General features: G+C 43.9%; 1 protein-coding gene across 3 annotated transcripts in view; it reads left to right on the top strand.

The window, feature by feature from the left end:
• The window catches only part of ntn1a (netrin 1a), a 58064-nt gene that overhangs the window by 14444 nt on the left and 21612 nt on the right, over positions 1-22008 (top strand). For all 3 annotated transcript variants that reach the window (XM_068726926.1, XM_068726924.1, XM_068726925.1), the window contains one exon: positions 17700-17888. In XM_068726926.1, the coding sequence (XP_068583027.1) occupies positions 17700-17888 (189 nt within the window). The remainder of the gene's footprint in view (positions 1-17699; positions 17889-22008) is intronic.

Below are 22008 nucleotides of genomic sequence, written 5' to 3'. Positions count from 1 at the left end.
AGTTGAGGTGGAGAGCGTGAGAGAGAGCTGATGGGAGATGAGTGTTTTGCTGGGTGAAGAGGTAGATAGGTAGATAGATAGATAGATAGATAGGGAGCCGCGGAGAGGTGGCTCGCTTCCAACGCTCTCCTCCTCGGCCTCGGCGTTCCTCTGGTCGGCCAGAGTGCTGTGGGAGTAATAACAGTAGCTGATGCAGACCCTGTTTCTGTCAGTCATTTGTGGCTTCGTAGAATTTTTAAATGCAATTTGGTTTTGGTTTTTTATTCGTGGGTTCTTCATTTTGTCGTGAGTACTTTTCACTCAGAACGCAAATATTACGTGGCGAGGAATGCAGCGTGATTTTTATTTTTTTCACAAACAAGGTTGATTTTTTAGGAGCTTTCGCACTGTGAATAAAGGAGGGCTGGAGCCGATCCCAGCTGACATTGGGCAAAGGCCAGGTACACCCTGGGCAGGTCGCAAGACTATCGCAGGGCCAATATGAATAGTTTTAATGCAAAATATTTGCAGCCAAATGTTTTGCATTTTTTCGCCCTGTTCATTCTCGCAACCCTGTCTCCTAGAAATTGCATTTTTATACTGTTTTCCAATTGAGTGAAAACATCGTTTCTGCCTGGATAATTATTCCCTGGCTATACTGTCTCTTGCATAGGAAGCGCTGCACTCACTGCGTGTCCTGCACACCGGACGTTGACACGGGGTCGGGGTGGATGGTGCTGCGGGACTTTTCACGCACCCTGAGTTTTGCTTGCGGTTGGGTTTAGGCATCAAAAGCACTTTGGTTTAGGTTAGGGTAAGGTTGTGGTTCCAGTTAAACGTTAATGAAGCACATGTCCTGTGTTGTGCTTCAAATCACTCATTTAACCGAGACCACAATCTTTCCCTCACTTTAACCTACCGCTGTTTGTGCCTGAACTTAACCATAAACCAAATGTCATTTCTAGGAGACAGGGTCCACTCTTGCCTTTTCAATCCCTTTCAAAAACATACATATACTAACGAGTGTTCTGCATTTGACTTGTTCCCAAGGGGTTGTTTCCGCTGCAGTTTCACTTGTTTTTTTAGAAATGCCAAAAATAAGACTACTACTGCTGTTCCCTAGCCTTCCCTTCAAATGTATTTTTGGCACTTTGAGCAGCATGAGCCGAGTGCAAGATAGTCCCATTATATTGGGGAGAAGACAGGCATCTCCAAAACCATCTTGATTGATAAATGGCACAACAGGCAAAAGAAAAAATGGGTGTTTTTAATATTGGGGTGAACGGTCCCTTTAAAACCAAGGGATTCTTTAAGAGGGGGTAAACAGAGGCATGTAAGGGTCAAGGTCAGTAGCAGTTAGTGATGGTTTAAAATATCCGGACCCACCGCCTGATAAACAGCTTTTAAAAACGAAATGAACTCTGAGCCCCAATAACACACAAGGTCAGTGAAAATATAAAGAACGAGGCGATCACAAAGCTAGAGAGAAGACGAAAAGAAACAGAAGAGCGGGATTTAAAGAGAAGAATAACAGCGGTTAGTGTTTGGGTTGCTGGCTCGGCCGGTGACCTCATCGGAAACGACACCTCTCTTGCCAACGCAGTGGATTTCATATTTTAGTGTAGCTTACAGTACAATGGGCAAGTTGTGAACGTGTTGACAGGGGGATATTTTCACAGATGGGAAAATAGACATGTTTTCAGAAAACACGATCAAGTTGATCCATATCAAATGTCGTAGGAAGAGCCTTCTGTTTGGGGGTTTTCTCTTAAATCAGCTGCAAGATGCTAAGACAAAATAAAGACTTTTCACTATAAGGTCAAACTATTTTCTGAAGTCATTGTCATTAGATTAAGTTTAAGTGGCCTATTTGATAATTACAGCCAATTTTCCTGGTCCGCTGAGCAGCGCAATCATCCTGTAGAGTCAACCTCTTTTGCCAGAGCAAATATTAGGGAATATCTACAGAATCAATAACGCACTGGGGGTGATAATATTATTCTTGACATAAATTACACACAACCACTTAAGGTTTCCCTGGAAAGCACAGGAGTCCGCCGGCCAGTGGGGCTCACAATAGTGGCAGCATTTGGATGGAAACCCGTGAGCCGCATCTGTGAGCTGACACAGGAAGTAGCCTCTTTTTCCTCAGTAGCCTTAAACTGATAATCTGTCTAGCTTTTAGAAACCCTCCTCCCCCTACAGCCGGATATCCCTGCGATTCTGCACCTCATAATTAGTCCCATGGAGGAAATAGTGTGCCCTTTATAGTGTTAATGACGTAATCTTCCCCTGACCTTAACCACGTGTTTTAGCGATAACCCATAATATTCCTTAACCATCATTTATTTGCCGTAAGCACAATCGTAGTTGCCATGTGCAGATTTTATTTAAAAAAAGCAATTTTTGCTTTTCTTTCATAGTGACAGGGTTGCCTAACTTTGATAAAAAATGCTGTCTTTGTTATCTTCAATACAGTTTGTCTAATCTACCAACAAATACAAGTTCAAACATTTTAATCACAATTGCCACACAACACTTCCATAAACGTTCTTCATAAAGTGAACCATAATGATAAGCTGGACCAAAAAATGTCATTTAACACTCAGGAAAAAAAAAATCTGTCTGCTGCAAAAAAAAGTGTTGAACTTTAGGCCCGGCCTTGTCCGAATAAATCCTCATTTGAAATGAGACATGAGACAAATAGAGAGGCGTTCCACCTCCTGCCTTTAATCTTCGGAGCGAGTGGGGGCATCAATAAATCCTCGACGAGCGTCGCTGTCTTTCTATTCGGAAAAATTACGTTAACCTCCTGTTTGCTTTTTGCTTCGCTTTCCACCAAGATAAAAACCTCCTTTGTTCTTTTCTTTCTGCGTTTTAAAACTTGCACTTTAAAAAAAAAAGCGACCATCGCCTGTTGTCATGTTATTGGCGCAGCAAAGCTGCACTTTCAGTGCAGAGTTTACCGTCAGCGTGTGTCAGCCGTTTGCTTGCTCTGGCAAAGACCAGTCCTTCCCTCACTAATTGCCTTCTACCGATGACTAAATTACAATGAGGTTTTGGGTTTCTGGATCAGAGGGGTCTCTTTTCCTCCTCCTCCCCTTCTCCAACTGTATCCTTCCTGCCTGAGTCACAAGTGTCACACTTGGTTACAGAAGATATGAAGTGCTGCGATTTTTTGGCTCGAAAACAGTTTCTCGTAGAAAAAAATTCAAAATAAAAAACAACCTTGAAGGGCTACTGTTCCAAGATTGCAATTAGAGCAGTGGACGTATGTAAATGTTTGTGTGTGTGTGTGTGTGTGTGTGTGTGTGTGTGTGTGTGCTTGCTTGTGTGCTCGAGGGCCTAATTGGTACTGAGCCGTATAGGCACTATGCCACAGCAGAGGAGTGCAGTAAAATGTGGTTCTGGAGGCGGTACAGTAAAAACATCTCCGCTCCATCAGTGTCAGAAACAATCTGCGTGGACCAAACCAGCTGCCACACCGCCTCAACGCGCAGAAAACCCGTTCTGCTGTAGCTGCTGCAGGACGGCAGCACGCTCCTGTTTTTTACACTAATAAGGAACCCCACTAAAACGTATTATTATACTTTCTTGTATTTTATTGGCAGAATCGTATTGTCTAAAGGAAGCCGCCCAGTGGATATGTTACGGTAAATAAAGTCGAGGAAATAATGATGAAGTGACGAGTAACTTGACAATATGTCAAAAACATGCAGAACAACTGAAGCACGTGCATATAAACTGCTTTATGTATAATATAGTGTGTATTTTATACAGTTTTTTAACTTTATTTGACAATATATTAAATACAGACTTTACTGTGGGTGTTTTTTAATGTCAAGAATGCTTCTTTGGTACGACGGGTCCTTCTAAGTCGGGTCCTACAAAGGCTGAGCAAGACTCCTTCCTCATTCAGAGAGCAGACCCTGGAAGAGTGTGTCGCTGTGCAGAATATTTAACTTGATTTAAAATAACTCACAACATCACAATTACTATTAGGAATATTTGTCATTCCTCAAAACAATATGTAGGCCTATTTGAAATAATTCAAATCAACAGGGATTTTAAAAATTATTATAATTTATAAACGTGCAAAACATAGAATCAATATGGTCTCCCCAAAGTCACAGACTCCATTGACAAAACACTTCATTCAACTGCAACAGAAACAAAATAACACTCATCACAACCATTTCTGTAATAAACCCTTAATTCACCACGTTGATGTGAAAATATGCCGACTCTACCCGACTGTCTCTCTCTGCCGCTGCTTCCTGCGCAACAGAAGTCTGAACAAACTTTTGAATTAGGCCTTGTAGATCGAATATGAGGATTCAGCAACTGGATTGGCAGTTTTGTAGAGAATCGGACCGTCGAGGTGAAACAACTGAAAGTTTACGAGCATGTTTTCAAATTGGGTTAAAGGAGATGCATGGTGCGCGTAGGACTGTGGGTGTTTTAGGAGCGTGGAGGATACATACGTGAATCCTTGACGATCTTTTGAACGAATAACTCTGTCCTCACTAGAACTCGGTAGAACAGTCTCTGGCGGGATTTGATGGTGTAGCATCCTTGAAATTCCATTCTTCGTTGACTTTAAGAAACTTGCATGTATTTATCGCATGCACTGTACTGCTGTGTCATGCCATTGTCCTAGTTCAGCTTTTATTATTGGATATCAAATAAATCGTGGTTGGTGTTAAGTCAAAATGTTTATGGTTTTTACAAATAAATGTAGGTAGATCAAAAGGGTATTGAGTTAAATAAGGCAACTATATTCATATCAAGCACATGATTAAAGTGTTCTGTGCCAGTGAGTCTGAGAAATCATATCGATCAATAGTAACTAATAAATGAAGTTGAAATGATCTGATTCCAGCTCCTTAAATGTGATTATTTGTGGTGTTCCTCCTACACAACAGTAAACTATAATTGAGTTGTGGACAAAGTAAGACGTTTCAGGACGTCATCTTGGGCTTTGGGAAATTAGAATCAATATTTATCACTGTTGTCTGACATTATTGACGTTACTGTTGAATAAAGAGAGAAAATCGACAGATGAATCAACAGTGAAAATGATTGTTAGTTGCTGCCCTATGACCACGTCACAAACTCAGATCCTGCAGCATGGAGGTCACTGAGGAGCTGTTCCCTGTCCATCACAGACCAGCTTCTCCCAGCTCAATAATGTGCGCTGGTCACCTTGTTCATCAGTTCTGCCACATCCTGGAAAAAAAAACTATTTCTTCACGAGTTAATTTCTACTTGTGCAGCTCCAGTCTGCCTCTTCCAAGACAAAAAAAAGAGGCATGTTACGTGACAATGATGCAATGCCTGCTGCTGGCTTCACACTTGTGACTACATTCCTATGAACATCTAGACTGAGCGGATTTTAACCCCCCCCCCTCAAAGAAAGCTCTACACTGAAGGGTTTTACTTCTTTTTTTTTGAGGAATTCAAGTTAAAGTTTGCATTTTGAAAAATAAAAAAAAAGCATGACAGCTGAAGAGAATATAACGAGAAGGGGGAAATGAAAAGAGGACAATAAACGTGTCACACAAGGAACTGCGCCGTGGGGTTTTAGATTTATGGCTTTCAGCGGCTTCCCACTCACTCCCTCCTCTGGATGGGAGACTGTGCTTGACTTGGTGGCAAGAAGTCAAAAATGTACAGTACACACACACACACACACACACACACACACACACACACACACACACACACACACACACACACCTCTTTAAGTACACTTCCCTCATCATTCCCACGCATGCTGCTGTCTGAATAAAGTCTGCCCTTTAGGCCAGATGCAGCAAAGAAGTGTGTTATGCTCTGAGGCGATTAGTGACCCCGGGTTCAGTTCAAATGTCTCTCTGATTGCACACTTTTGACAACCCAGGCCTCGCCGTGTGTTTACATTCTAGCGGGATAATCGTGCACTGCTCCTTGTAGCACACAATGTGGTGGTGTTTTCTAATCTGTATTCATCCAGGACATTTACTATCCACCTTTCCTGCACAGGACAGTTTGCCTTCGACTCTGTGTGTTAAAAAGCCCCGGGGATTTTTTTCAATAGACGGTATAAAGAACGTGTGAAACCACCACCGCTGCGCTGACACTAAAAACAGCCGTTTCTACAGCGAGCTCCGGAGCTCGCAGTCATCAGTCAGGGCCGTTATGAAGATGATTTTCATTTGCGACTTGGTCTCGAGCCAAACCTGCCGCTGTCAGTGGATTGGCAGGTTGTAAAAGTGCAACAAAAAAGTCAGGCAGCTCAGTAGTGGAATTGTATTCAAGGAGGAAGAGCGGTGTCTTTTCTTTCATTTTTTTTATTCTGTCTAAATGAGATTTATTTATTTTCCGTTCCATCCCGCCACTCCTCCATTCCTCTTTGTCACTATGAACTAGTGTTTCAGGTGATCCAACTCTCCTCTCCTGTCCTCTCTTGTTTGACCGCCCAACTTCATGGCTTATAAATTTGACAGAGAAATTTGTCTCAACGGTCCGGAGTCACTAATGACATCTGCAGCAGGAGAAGAGGAAGAGGAGGAGGAGGAGGAGGAGGGTCACGGCCCATTTCTGAGGAATGGTAACTTAGTAATGGGGACTTGACAAAGGAATGTAGGGTGGGTGTGTGTGTGTGTGTGTGTGTGTGTGTGTGTGTGTGTGTGTGTGTGTGTGTGTGTGTGTGTGTGTGTGTGTGTGTGTGTGTGTGTGAAGGTCAAAGGTTTCCCACCTGCTCAGTGAAGGTGGTGTGGTTGCTAATGAGCCTACAATAAAATGATCCATTAAGTTTACAATGGTGTAGTATTTAAGAATGGGGGTTAATTAACATTTTTCCGGATACAAAAAGTGAAGTCCACAGGGTCCACTCGGTAGCTGTTAGACATTTAAAACTTGTCACATGATCTTCCTTTGGAGATAGATTTTTTTTTTGAGAACTAGTGTAGGTTTGAATGAATAGAATCAATATCGTTTAAGTTTTGAGCCAACATAGATGAAGTCCTTAACGTGCTCAGATGAACCTGAAATTTAAACATCTAGGCAGCTGCCCAGGAAGGATCATGTGGTTTGATTGAAAGCTACCTAGTGGACCATTTAGTGCGATTTTTCTCAACTGTTGTTTGCTATGGGTCAAAAATGAACTGAAAGTTCAAAGGGAGAAATTTTCAGAAAATTCCCCACATCAATAAATTCCACCGTATTTCAGATACTTAACAAACAGGATCTGTCCAGATCGACTTATGTGCAAAGTGCGTTTTATGAGGGAAAGAAAACCATAAATGCGTACCCAGAAGAAATAAATCCAAGCGAGCATTCCGATCTCATCCCTAATCCAAAAACTCATCTGCTTATCCTCAAGGCTGAGTCAGTGCAAAATGGGAAAACTTTCCAAAGCGAGGTATAGGGAGCGCCTTCTCCCACGGGCTTCTTCTTCACATTGTATTGGTAGAAAATGTCTTTGAAAAAACAGAGCAAAAAAAGAAGCAAGAAAAGAAAAAGATGAGCCATTCTGAAGGTTGATGGAGACACCCAGCGTCTTCACGAAGGAGGAAACGCTCTCCGCCTTTTTTTTTTTCCTGCCCGAAGGGCCAAATTAACTCATCTAATCTTCCAATCATCCGATCTTCAAACACTGTTTGTTTTCTCAGCTCACGGCCGCCAATCAGTGCTGGCCGACTGCGTTCGGCTATAATGCGACGTGGTTTAAAATCTTTAGTTAACATCGTCGGGGAAGAGTGATTGCCTTAATTGCAGAGTCTGTGGGATTAGTATGAATCATGGTTATGGAGGAGCGTGAGTTAGCCCTGTGTAAGCTCCATCTCATTGTCTTGCACTGACAGCAACGGCCCATCCCCGTCCGCCTCAGGGGCCGGCGGCGCACGAGACGGCCTGCCAGGAGTTATGTGAACCCAAAACACTGCGGCTCCGCCGGTCCCATAGAAACCAAACTGGCGGAGTAAATAGACTGGAGGTGATGTCTGACATGATCAGTGAGGAGAGCTCTTGTTTAGGGGAGATTTAGAGATCTGTCTCACGCGTTTTCCGATGCGCGTCCTCTCTCCGTGAAAGAGCAGCGTTTTTGTGGACGTGCGAGGCTCTAGGCGGAGGAGAGGGGTGTTATGGGTAATGGCTGGATGTAAAACAATAGAGTGCACAGACCTTATTGTATTTGGCTTTGACAGCCAGGTCGATGATGGGGAAGCTGCGCTGCGGTTTACAAACCGTTGCGCAATTGATTCACAGCTAATAGTCTGAAAAAAAGGTTCACACTGTGATTATCAGATCAGACGCTGATGGCGGAAAGAAACGTCAGCCACTTGTTCCAGTAATCCGCCTTCGCTTTTCAAAGAAAACACTGCACCATCAGTCAAATACAATACGTTTACACGCCGTTCCCACTCGATAGGCCCGAACCGAAACTTTCCGAGCCACAGAGAGCATCTTTTGCTCTTTCCTGCTGAGGAAACTGTAAATCCAGTTCGTTCCAATCGTCATCACGCTCGGGAAGCATCTTTTGCTATCGTGCCACCGCATCCGCTCCTGAACATCGCGCCAACACTGGCAGCTCAGGTTCCTCAGAGATTTGCGTGTGATGTAAATGTACAAGATACGTTCAGCGTCTGGCAAACTCTCCCCGTTGGACTGCATTATGTTGTCACACAGCGGAGCGTTGTTCGGGGGGCTGAGGTTTGCGCGGATGCGGCTCTGAGCATCGCATCGCCCCTAAAGCTGTCAGTCCCTCGCGCTATTAAGACAGCTGCTCTTAGCTCTATTGTTCAGCGGGGGAGCTACGGGGGACCTGACAGGCTTGAGGAATCTTTTTTTGTCAGCCCTAAAGGGCCTTTCAGTGCTGTAGCCCTGAATGGGACCTGCCAACGTCATCCTCCACCCATGGCATTTTTATGGCATAGCTGACATACAGACAACGCACTCTCGTCAGCGGCCCCGGCCGGGCCCCCTTTATTCCCGCACTGTATGTCAGTTGGTTGTTTTCCCATAGACATGAATCGGGGGGGAGATCTTTTTTCCAGGCAGCGCCACTTTATCTTGGAATTACTCACGCAAACACTCACACGGAGACACGCACTCTGAGAGTGACGGGCGCGCAAATAAAGACAGATGGGCAGAGAGAATCCCCCCCCCCCCCCCCCCCCCCCCTCCTTCTCTCTCACGCAGGTGCACACGCTTTTACACACACGCGCGCACGCTCACACCTTCTTACACACACACACACACACACACACACACACACACACACACACACACACACACACACACACTCACACACACACAGACAAAAGACCCTCAATTACTCAGCAAATGGATGCACCGCTGATCACAGGCCAGTCCTTTTTTACAAACTGGCCTATTATGCCGTCTCAGCGTGGGGTGGAAGTGTTGCAGGGCCCCGAGGCGGAGTGGCTGTGGAGGGCTTCAAGGACTGTCTCTGTGTGTGTGTGTGTGTGTGTGTGTGTGTGTGTGTGTGTGTGTGTGTGTGTGTACACCGCAACCAAGGCTGAGAAGTGCTCCCATGCTGCGCCGCCTAACGAGAGGGCAGGTCAGCCATTAAATGGGCACTAATGCGGGAAATTGGAGGCCATTAGGCCTCTCTTTGTTGTCGGTGCCTCTGTGTGGCTAGTTAGACTCTTGAAAAAGGGAAAGGCCTTATTAGCCCCCACATGAAGCCGGAGTGAATATACGGGCCATTTAGCTCAGCGTGGGGCAGGCCGGCCTGCTGCTGGAGGCTGCTGCACAATTGTAAGGCCTTTGTGCACGTGAGCGTAATGTACATCTGACATGGTGTTAATGTGTCAACGGCTTTACAAGCACTTTAGTGATTTCAATGTGTTTGTAGAGGTTTGCAGGCTGGTTGGACAGTAGGGAAATACTCTTTTAAGGGGTTTTTTTTATACTGGGCATAAACAACATCAGCTTGCGTGGCTTAACCAAATACCAGCAAGTTTAAGAGTTAAAAGCAATGTATTTCTATCCAAGTTATTTGTTAAAGCTCTTTTCCCACCATTCACACCAAAATATGAGACAGTACATTTTCAAGCCTGTTCAGTTGTATGTGTATTTGAGGCCAGAATAGACAGAAAAATGAGGCCCTTTACAAATGTCCATACATGGACTGAGTGTCCTGCGTCAGCACTGCAAGACTTTCTAAACACACTTCCTCTTGCAGTTGCAGTGAAAAGAACTTCTTGACAGTGCAGGGATTTTTTATGAAGACAGCTGTTATAAGAGTGCCTTTGTCTTAATACACAAATCACAGTAATGAGTGCAGACTAATAAAATTAGTAGCAGTACACAATGAAAAAATGTGCAGTCACAAAAAATGTATTAATGCTGGTATTATTCAGTCTAATTGTTGTTTTTCTGTACTTTATTTAAAAATAATTCTGCATGTCTGCGTTGCGTTCTATGCGTATGACTGTTCTCAAGCTTTGAATAAAAGCTGCATGCCCTTGCTGTATAGATGTGGATTTGCACCGTGCTCTGCTGGTGTTTGCTCTGCCGTCTACTGTAAATCCGTTGCTTAACATTAACCTTCGCTCCACTGCTAATAGCTTCATGAGGGATCCCTGCTCGCACTGAGGCGAGGCGGTTCTCACAGCTCTTTAATAAATCAGACACATTTTATCACCCGCTGACAGCACATGCAACCGCAGACTCCTGCCTGCACTGGGAGTTGCATAATTTGACCAAATATGAGAAAACATCCGAGTGTTAAATTATGAAGTAAAGAAAAGGATAAAAGATAAACAGCTCGACTTGATGCGCAAAAAAAAAAGGTCAGACGAGCGCATAAAGGAATCTGTCCACTGGAAATCAGTCCTCACCGCATGTTTAATCTGCCTTTGATAACCCTGCAGGACTGATGAATATTCTGTGTGACTTGATCTCAATTAGCAGAGTCTCCTCCAGTCCGGCCGGGGATTTAACGAGCAGGAGGCTGATCTCTCTCCCTTCCTCTGTCCACCTCATCTTTTCTTTTTTTCTCACTTCTCTCGCTCTATATTTCTCTCTCTCTCTCTCATCCTTGGTTACAGCGTCTGTGGCGAACTGCTTATTAAAAAAAGAGAAAAACCACAGCGGCTGTGAAACATGGCCTTCTTTGGGAGCGGCTGAGATCCAGAGTTTAGCTGGGGTCATTAGAGAGCGTGAAGAGTGAAGAGGGCTGGAGGGCTCACAGGGGGCCAAAGCGCTGCGGCTAATTGGCTGCAATAAAGGAATTAAATTAGCCTGATATAATCTCTGCAGCGGGCGCTTCATCCTCCTCTCCCTTCTCCTCTTCCCACTCACCCTCGCTCCATCGCCCCATAGTTTCACAGCATTCCCAGGGTGCTCCCCGATACAAACTGAGCGCCGTTGACCTTTATACACACACACACACACACACACACACTTCATACATCCTCCACAACACCAGCACAATCTCGCTCTCCCACTCTTTTTTTCTTTGTTTGCTCTTGGAGTTTTTCAGAAACTCTCTCCCCGCGCTACGTGCAATTCGCAACATCGTGTTTTCACCTGAAATGCAGGGATGAAAATGAAATTGTAGATGGATTTTTTTTACCTTTTAGCATCCTGTTTGGTGGATTTCATACGTGTTCATATTGCCATAACAAAAAGTAGTGGGTTTGTTTTTGATAGTTTGTTTTTCTGTTTATACTTATTTCAAAAGTTTACGGATCTTGTGAAATCGGTGGAAAAAAGCTTTGCATTGCAGCATGTTTTTAATTTTTTTTTTTATTATTCCCATGTTGCAAGAAGCCCTATTTTTTCTTCAGATTAAATATAAGTACCGTGGGCTGAAAACAGGCGTCTTAGCAGCATTTTTGAAAGAGGAGCTCATTGCATATGGAATAAAATAAATAAATAAAAGGGTCTGTATTTGGATAATTTATAGCAATTCGTACGGCAATTACACATATTGTGGCAACAACTAATGAAAGACAAATGAGTTGCTTGTATATAAAGATTACTTGAGCTGGTAATAAATTATATTTATATAGAGCCATAATTGCGTCAAACACAAAACACTGATGTGAGCACTCCATCCGTCATCTCAATCCCTCAAATGTCCTCAATTAGCTCTCTTATATTTTGGAAATTCCCGCCGTTATCATGCCAGTGTCTGGATCAACAAACGCAAGATAAAAAGGCTGCATTGTTATAATTAATAAGAGGCTAAATAAACAGTTATGCCATGAAACAGATTTATTGGTTGATATGAAATAGAGAGCTAAATATGCTGTGGTTACAGAGTGAACATAAATATTTTCGTAATCTCACATCATTCTGTGTTTTGGTTCAACAGTTATTATGGCAGTTATTATGGAGGCTTTAAAAAAAAAAAAGAAGCTTAAATTCGTCAGTTGTTTTCATCATTTCTTCACAGTAAAATTCCATCATCTTCATCACTGGTGTGGTCCGACATCAGTCTGAGTAGAGGCACTGGGGTCGCCGTTTTCTACTCATTGTAACATTTTACTAGCTGCTGTCTGTTTACAGTCAGCAGTTATATAAATATCTGAGCTCATTTACCACCATTTATCCCTGTACAGTAACAAAAAAACATTGATGTATTATGTCAAGCATTAAACCAGATTTGGCTTCTCAAAACATTCACTCAATTTAAGATTACATATAATAGAGTATTTTTATACCTTTACCTGTGATAAGAGTATTTAATATATTCCTTTTCTCGTGATGCAGTATTTTTTTATACTCCTTTCATTTTAATGGAGAGCTTTTTTTTTAAAGTGTGGTATTGCTACTTTTCCTCGAGTAAGGGATCTCCCACCGGTGCCCGTCAATTACTTGACACCTACAGGAAGAAATGAAAATGTCCTTCACAACGCTGTTGCTTTAAAAACATTTCAGTTGGATTTATTTAAGGAACCTTTCTGCCCACAAGAGCTCTGTGAATCCAGCTTGGGACTACAGAAAGTGTGTGTGTGTGTGTGTGTGTGTGTGTGTGTGTGTGTGTGTGTGTGTGTGTGTGAGAGGGGGAAAGAGGGACGCTTTACAGCCTGCCTTGATTTAATTTAATGCACCATACAGTTTAGGGGGTATCAAGCTGTTCCAGATTTTTTGGGGAAGTTTATGAAAACACTTGCAAATATAAGCCTTAGTGAATATATACTGCTTTAAACTTTCTCTCAGAGAATATTTAGATTTTTTTTCACTTTCTCTCGAGGGGGTTTTAGAAGTTAATCAGATTACTTTTGGGGGCGCCCATAGGATTAAAAGTGAGCTGTTCATGTGTAGACTCCCCTTGGTGTTTGTTTAAAGGCAGAACAGCAGAGCTCCTGCCGCTCCCCCTTTGCTCGCAGGCGGTGGACTTGGCTTTTGGGTTTCCTGTCCCGGCCTTGGTCAGAGCCTGTGACCTCACCAGACCTCAGAAAACGAAGGGTTACTTCTATTTGACGAGAACATCTCAGCGTGGATTCCATCTCACGTGGTACAAAACAAATGCAACAAGCTTCTTGAGTTTCTTCAGTTGAGCAGCCAGAAGCATGTGGGTTTAGAGCGAAAGTGGCAGAGATCAGTTGCTCAAGTGTCTCTTGACAACAAACCGAGGCCGTGACCGACGTCACTCAATTACCGGGCTTATCGTAAGAACGACGGGCTTAACCTCAACCCTGCAGCTCCGTTGCGTGAATTTTTCCTCTCTAATTAGCCGAGGGGAAGGCCGCGTTCTGTGCCGCTACGAGACCGAGGTCAGCTGATGGATGCTGGGAGCCGACTCCAAGACACTAATTGGCCAACTTTTCCCAAAACACACTCAAGACGCGGCTCAGGGGGCCACGTGTTTTCCTAGGATGTGCAGGGAAACCGCAGCACCCGATAAACAAATCAGTTTCCTGTCGAATTCTGCAGGCGGAGACAGCTGCAAGTCTCCAATGCAGCGTTCACCAATTTCAGATAGCGGTGGTGCACATTACAGAAGGTGTTGTCTGGGTAAGCTTAGCTTTATCAGTCTAATTCAATTACTCTTGTTTTAAAAGGTATCGGTTCACACTTATTTTTACTGCTGACGGGGGGGGGGGGACTCGCTAATCCAGCCTGGAGCAGTTAACTTGATTGAAAACAGACTAAACATCTGAAGGTGTCCTATAAAAAGGTAAAGTCCTAAGATATTAGGAAAAATATTATATTTCTTTGTTAATAAGCAAAATGTCTTTTTTTTTTTTTTACCATTTTTTCTTTCTTAAATTTACAGTTGATTCTCATACAATACAATTTATTGTTCTCATCAACAATACAGTTGAAATGTTGAATCGCAGGAGGCAAAGTGTTCTGAAGTGCACTCGGCATGCATATGTGTGTGTGTGTGTGTGTGTGTGTGTGTGTGAGTGTGAGTGTGAATGGTCGCAGTAGCTTTTGTTCGCTGTCAAGGTGTGTGAGCTGATCACTTGGCTGAAATAAACTACAGCTCAGCTTTTGTGTCTTCTATGAAGGGCAGAAACACTGATGGTTGTAAAGAGCTGGTGTGAGGAATGCTGTGTGTGTGTGTGTGTGTGTGTGTGTGTGTGTGTGTGTGTGTGTGTGTGTGTGTAGCAATGCCATTATTTGGCACCGTTATCACAGTGGTCCTCTTGAGAAGAGATGGCAGTTATTTGAGCAGCAGCAGAGAGCAGGGTTCACTCCGAATGTGTTCTGGTGTCTTCTGGGAAAAAGACTTCCACTTCTAGATGTGGGACCAATATACTGCTGTGTTTTTTGTTGTTGCACGGGATGAAAAATAAAAATAAAAGTCTCAAATTTAGTTCTCTGTAAAAGAAGTTATTTACCAGTTTTTAACTAAATACTCTACTATTGTCTTCTCCCTTTAGAGGGTACCAGGAATGATCTCACCTCCTGCTTGTGACGGATATATTTTATGTCTGGGATGGTCCGGTTTCCACCTTGTGGTTGTATGCCTCTGCCAACCAGTCAAGTTGCATTTGACATCCACGTCTGTCCAAAATATCATCATTCATTAAAATTCAATAAAATTGTCATAATTAGCGTATGGCTTTCTGAGGTATGGCCAAAAAAAACGTGTTTTGTGAGGTAACAGTGACCTTTGACCACCAAAATATAATCAGTTCAATCTTGAGTCCAGGTGGGCGTTTGTTCCAAATGTGAAGAAACTCTCTGATTTCCTGCCAGGAGTTAATTTTTTAAACACGCTTTTGTTCTCTTTCGCTTGGCAAAAGGTGTTTCCATAACACAACCAAATCAGAAGCATCATACTAACGTGATGTGATTGTGATTGTTGGCCAACCCAAACACGTCTCGTGTGAACTGTTGAAATTCAGTCGAACCAATCGTCCGTATATACAATTCAACGATTCCTATCATTACACACGAGAGAATAATTTGTCTCAGAGAGATCAATATACTACATTAACATGAGGTAGTTGTCTTGCTGAAGCAAAAGCTTAAGAAACAGGGGCCTCCACACGAACACCGACACATCTTAACGCCATGGAAACCTGATAAGCTCACGCCAGACGAGTCGCATGTCGGCTGACAAATCTGACAATTTTTTTTTTTTAATGAAATGTGCTTTGATTTGGAGAAATGACATCATGATGCCATTTTTAAAAGCCGTCTTGGCTCCTGAAACACTTGGAACTGTGCCAGCACTAACATGATTGCCGACATTTTCTTTTTATTTCAAGGTGTAAACGGGTATTGTGTGAGCGAGCTTACATCACGCCCAGTGTCAGCGAGTTTAGATAAAGTGCTTCTCACTCGTCCCCCATTATCCGACAATAATACCTCATGAAGCATGATACCGTCAAACACAATGCAGCCCCTCTGCCCCCACACCTTCAGCTTGTACGCCGCCTCTTCTTCAATATCCAAACGGCATTATTCTCACCGGGGGCTGCGTAGTTCGCCGGGGCTAGAATTCCCCCGTCTTCATTTAGGAAAAGGGTGTGAAGCGATCTTTGTAGTGTAACAGAGACGTGTCCGCAGGTCTGGGACCGTGCACTGATCCTCCACTGGCTGAACTCCCCTTACATAGTAATCCCTATTACCTGCAGGCGGGCGCAGAGATGGCTTTCACCAAGTGTGGCCCAGAATCACAGGGACACTGAACCTGCCCCCTCGGCTCGGTGACAGAAGAATTGAATCCATCGTGTTCAGTCAATTGATCTCCGTGGCTAAAAATAAATGCCAATTTAGTGACAGATCTATGAATTAAAGAAAACGCATCACAACAGTTTTGTGCAGAGATGCACTCTGTCAGGGTTGTGGCTATCGGTTGGGCTTCGGGGCTTCTCCGGCAGAGCCGCAGGAAGCAACACGAGTCACACACAGGTGTAAATCTAGCTAAAGAAGACAATGGAAACATCGGATCCGTGTCGCTTTAAGAGAAAGACGGGTATAACCGCAGTCTGGAGAGTTCACAGGAGTTCTCAGGACACAGGAGTAAAGGCAATCATTTCAACCACAGTCTATCGAATGGAGATGTCATCAACGCGTGGAATCGTGGCATTAAAAGTCTTTTAACACACAGAAGCAGGCAAGGGAGAACAAGCAGAGACAGAGCGCTAATTAAACCCCCGCTGTCCTGCAGGAAAGACAGAAGTCACCACCGATAAGACGCAGAGCTGCTAATGCAAGTGTGTGTGTGTGTGTGTGTGTGTGTGTGTGTGTGTGTGTGTGTGTGTGTACTTTAGAAAATATATTGTAATTAGGTCCTTGGAGTGGAGAGGAGGAGTCTCAGGGGTCCCAAACAGACACACACATGCCAGTGAGAAGCCAGATTGAGGGATGCTCAAGGGAAGTGAGGGCTCCTCCATTACGATGGAGCAGATGATAAAAAGAGCAGTGCGGAGAGGTGGTGCAGAAAAATACACAAACAGAGTAGACACTTAGAGTATGTACCCACACACATCTGTATCAGAAGCCTTGCTGTTAATAATGCATGAGCGCTCGTGGTGGTGGTGGGAGGACCGGTGTGTCGGACGGCTGGCCCTAATGAAGTCGGGCATGTCAGCCTCGCTCCCGCTGCCAGAGAGTCATGAATAAACATCGAACGGCTAATTAAACTCACCGTACTCGTCGGTAAACAAGCGACGGCGAAGGGGGTCCCGGGGAGGAACGGTGATGCCAGGCCTTCACTTCACTCTGTTCAGTGCAGCGTGGACCCTGGAGAGCAGGCGAGGGCGGCGAGGAGAAGAAGTGGAGGAATGAGAAGGGGAGCGTATTTTGAGTATTTGAGTCAGAGACAGAGAAGGGACAGCTGGAGAGAGGTGGGGAGCAGAATGCTAACGTTATAAAGTAGTGCACAGGGTATGCGAATGAATGTGAATAAAAGTGCAGCCAAATGAGTTCTGCTTCCTGCTGAATTATGTGGTTACATTAACCTCATCATGACTTCAACTGACTGTGAATAAACTTTAAAAGGTGTAAGTATGACAGTAGGCTTATTCCCACTGCCACGGTCATTATCTTTTAAGTCAGGACTTTGTTCACTGGCATAAAGATATTGTTTTTCATTCATTAGTCAATTCAGCACACGCCACAGACAGTCAAAAATGCCCCTGAATGCTCCTCATCACATGCTTTTTTTTCCTCAATCATTCGCACAAACTTCTTGCCATCGTTTACCGACTGTGAAATTCGTTTTAACAGATGCTGCTGTGACCCGTTTGTTTCTCACCTATTCAACCTCTCTGCGTCCCGTTTCCTTCCCTCCGCAGCCTGCAACTGTAACCTCCACGCCCGGAGGTGCCGCTTCAACATGGAGCTGTACAAGCTGTCGGGGAGGAAGAGCGGAGGGGTCTGCCTCAACTGTCGCCACAACACCGCGGGACGCCACTGCCACTACTGCAAGGAGGGCTACTACAGAGACCTGTCCAAACCCATCTCACACAGGAAAGCCTGCAAAGGTACAGAGCTTTTTTTATTCGTTTTCTGGACAGGGGAAGTTTTTTTAACAAACCAAGTATCCGATTTAATCGCAAAGTCAACGCCATTTCATCAAAAACTTTATACCAAGACACGCATAGCAGCACTGAGATTGTTTAGGTCTGGTAGGAAACAGTTCTAGATGAATTACAGGAAGTGGGGGGGCGGCAGTCTTCTCATTCCTGAGCCCATCTTGCCCTCATCTCCCTCTGTCAGCGGAGATGAGCTGGGGGTCTGTTGGGATTTGTGGAGGTTGTGGTGGTAAAGGGAGGGCTGCTCCCTCATCGACAGCTGAGTTATTTGGCTTCGTTCTAGGAGTGGAGGTGGTGGTGGTGGGTGGGGGGGATGACAGGACAAGCAAAACAAACAGAGCGGAGGTGTGAAGTGATCCTCGGTGCAGGTCAAAGACGAACGATAAACCCGGGGAAGATCGGTGGAAGGGAGGAAAGGAAAGAAAAAGGGGGAGGCGGGAGGAGGGGTTAAAGCAAAAAGAGAGCGGTGGCAAGAGAGTAAAAGATGGGAGGGAGGGAGGGAGGGTAAGGAAGAGGAACACACCCCCACACAGGTGTGCTCACCACTCAGTGCTGGATGAATCGCCCGGCATCAGCCCTCACCGTAGCTAATAAGGGTCAAAGGAAGCGAGGAGAAGGAGAAGGAGGAGGAGGAGGAGATTTTCTCACCTCCTCTATAGCTGCAGGGAGCGACAACAGGAGCTGAATCCATGTGCAAACAAGCCCAGAGACACCCCAGAGTCGCTCCGTAGAAATACAGCTTGCACACACGCACACGCACACGCACACGCACACACACACACACACACACACACACACACACACACATACCTGTTCCAGGGTTTCAGGGCGCTCACTTCCAAAGAGGAAATATTAGCTGCCTGCTGACAGTTGAAGCATGCCGAGTTGTCCCCCATCATTCACCACGAGGTAAATAAATAAACTGACCGGTCAATCAGTTTCACAGTCAGATGAATCTGACGAGACGAGGCGATACGTGGAAGTGTATTTGATTTACCCCTGACTAACAGTCCATCAATGTCATTTTCACCTTTTCTCTGATGACACAAACATCGATCAAACCGATGCAAAAGAAAACGTCACACGCGTTGCATTCGGGCCTCGTTAAATTCCTGACATCCAGCGACCGCTCTCCGCTCCTCCGGCATGAACACTACTTCATAACAAAGCTCTGTCGACAAACGCATCCATTTGGCCCTTTCCCCTCCAGCCGCTCATGAGCTCTATTCCTCCATTGACACTAACACCTTCCGTGGCTTTGGGCCCATTCTCCTGTCGGCCAGGAATGCAAACATACAATTCATCACGACGGGACGTTGTGTATCATTAACCCCTATCCTCCGCTGTGTCTGCCAGGCCGGCTAATTGTGGAGATTTAACCTCTTTATTTATTTTTTTCATGTTGTTGTTCTTACAGCCCTTCTCGTGTGTCGGAGGCTCGATTCTTTCAGCGTCCCATAACTCACTTTCATGGGGGTTTGTTTCTCGTAATGGAAGGAGTCGGATGCCTCGGAGGTCCTGCTGAGCATTTCACCACAGAGTTATTAAGATTAGTTCAATCGGTTTACTTGCAGACAAAAGAAACATTTCACAATAAATAGTAGATACAATATTAATGCAGAGCATAAACGCATAATTAGGAGGATTTGTGCCAAAATACAGCAAATTTTCATCCTAGTCTGGTAAATAATTAAATCATATTAAAATTAGTAATTAACTGTATAATTTATCATTATACCCCAATTTTCTCTAATACCTTACACGTTTTAGATTATTCACATTTTTAATCAGCAAATAAATTATCAATCCAGCATATTTTTTCATTTTTTTATTGCCTACTCTATTGACTTTTTGCTCGACACCAAAAATGAGAGAAGTTGGAAAACAAATCCAAGCTTTTGTTGTAGAGACAAATTAAACCTCAGTTCGTGTTGAATGTTTTTTACCGTAACTAGAAAACAGTCGGCCTGTAGTGAGACAAAGCGGTTTCCGTGGTAATCTGCTCTCATAACGACCATGATGACTCATTTGATGATCGAAAACTTTGGATGAATGAGTGAAGTGAAAGTCAAAACACAGAGTAGAAAAATAAATAAAAAAGGTGAAAAATGCACCTGGTGTGGACCACGGGCATATGGGACAGAACTGGACATGTGGGGGGGGGGGGGGGGGGGCGGCTTTTTCATACCTAGTACTACTGGTCAGGAACTCTGCCTCCTTCATCTTCATCTGCGCATGGATTATGTCTCTGTTTTCATCTTTTTGGTTCTGCATGGTTCTCTTGCTCTCCTGCTGCTAATGTGTACATGCAACATTTTGTCTTTGTTTTAAGCATTATTACACTGGGAGCATTGCAATGGCATTGTTTTCATTATTTCTGGCATGTCAACGCAAAATATAAATAAATGAATTGTTTGATCAAATAATTGAAAGGTTAATCAGTATAAACACAAGTTACAGCTGTAATTATTGTCACGTCATGACTCAACATCGGCCCAGTCTTCAATCGGATCTATAATTGTATTATTACTATAAGATAATGATAGCCCCGCAGGCTCGTAGCAGGCGTGTCATTACATCAGTCTCCAAGCTGGTAAATACTAAATCAACTCACTGCTGACTCCCTCACATTCACTGCTGCCTCTCACCGAACTACAACGTAAACACGTTTCATCACCATGTATGAAATTGTCAGCTCGCCCAAACGCTTTTTTTTTTTTTTTTGTTCGATTCCATCCATGAAATTTGCCAGAGCCTTTTCACTGTTTCCCACCTCTCCTGCGTGATTATAAGCAAACGCTGTCCAAGTTCGACTGAGGTATTCGGTTACATCAAAACAGACTCACAATAAAGGATCTGTGGTAATTAAACCCCCCCAAAGCTGACAAATGATACAGCGCATGAGCTGGTTCTTTTCGCCAATTCAAACATTTTCGCAAACAATATTTGGAAAGTTACAGATGAAGACTTTAAAGATGTGTGTCATTGTATTTCATGCCCTCTCTGTTAATAAACTTAAAGTTACCACACGCAGCTTTTTTTTTTCACGCAAACGGTCAAAAGTCTCTCAGCTTTGAAACATCGTAACTCAAGATAATTCCACGAAACTCAAACCGCAGAACTAATTTTCTGTCCGCTCCTCGAGCAGAGTGAGCGCTGCACTGAAGTGACAGCAATTAAGAGGTTTGGTTATTTATTGAGCTCAAAAAGAGATGGGGGGGGGGGGACTTCTCGTCAGGGGAGAATGGGCACTGGAAGGAGGCAGCGCGAGAGTTTGCTCGTACTTGCGTAATGCGATCCCCCCCCAAAATGCACCTTGTTTCCACGGGAGGCCATCACGAGTCCAAAAGAGAGCGAGCTGTGCCCGGCGGCTACGCTGACACAGCTAAATTTATAACTTCACCCCTCGTTGAACTAGAGTGTAAACACAGCGTGCGTTTCAAGCAGCTCTTGCTTGTGTCTTTCGTCGTTTGAAGCCTCCGAGTAAAACACACAGAGCTTATTTGACAAAGAAATGCGTGAACTTAAAAAGCACTCCGGGTGGTCTTTCAACACCTCTGTCATATAACTGAGATACGTTTAATCAGCTGTCTGTCACCCAGGTACTGATTGTTAACGGTCTCAACTTTATTTAAAAAGTTAAACATTGTTTTTTCCTTAAGGGGAGACATAGCAGGTAGAATCATTGATTTTAATGCACTGGTCAATTTTCATCTATTTTGCTTTTAGAACATGTCTTCTTTCAGACTAATGGGGAAAAAAACATCCAAAATATACATTTAGCTGTTTATTTTACTACTTTTTCTATTTGTTTCTGTAGATTTCTCCTAAATTCACCAAAAGTACGCATTAGGTAATGCCTCATTGGCACACTCAAACATATATCTACATAAAACTTGTAATACAACAAATAATTGTCTTAATGTAAGTAACCAACTTGAAAGGTGAGATTTGAATGCACCAGCTGTCTTGAAAGTTCAGGTGCAGTCTGTATACAGGAGTATACGGGAGTGGCCAGAATCACCCCTGGTAATGTCGAAGTCTGTAATGCTTTAAGAGGACATCTTGA

This window comes from Cebidichthys violaceus, unplaced genomic scaffold, assembly GCF_023349555.1.
Source record: "Cebidichthys violaceus isolate CVI_PGR_0920_01 unplaced genomic scaffold, fCebVio1.0.p SCAF_4, whole genome shotgun sequence".
Classification (NCBI taxonomy): domain Eukaryota; kingdom Metazoa; phylum Chordata; class Actinopteri; order Perciformes; family Stichaeidae; genus Cebidichthys; species Cebidichthys violaceus.
This window is presented reverse-complemented; position numbering and strand designations above follow the sequence as displayed.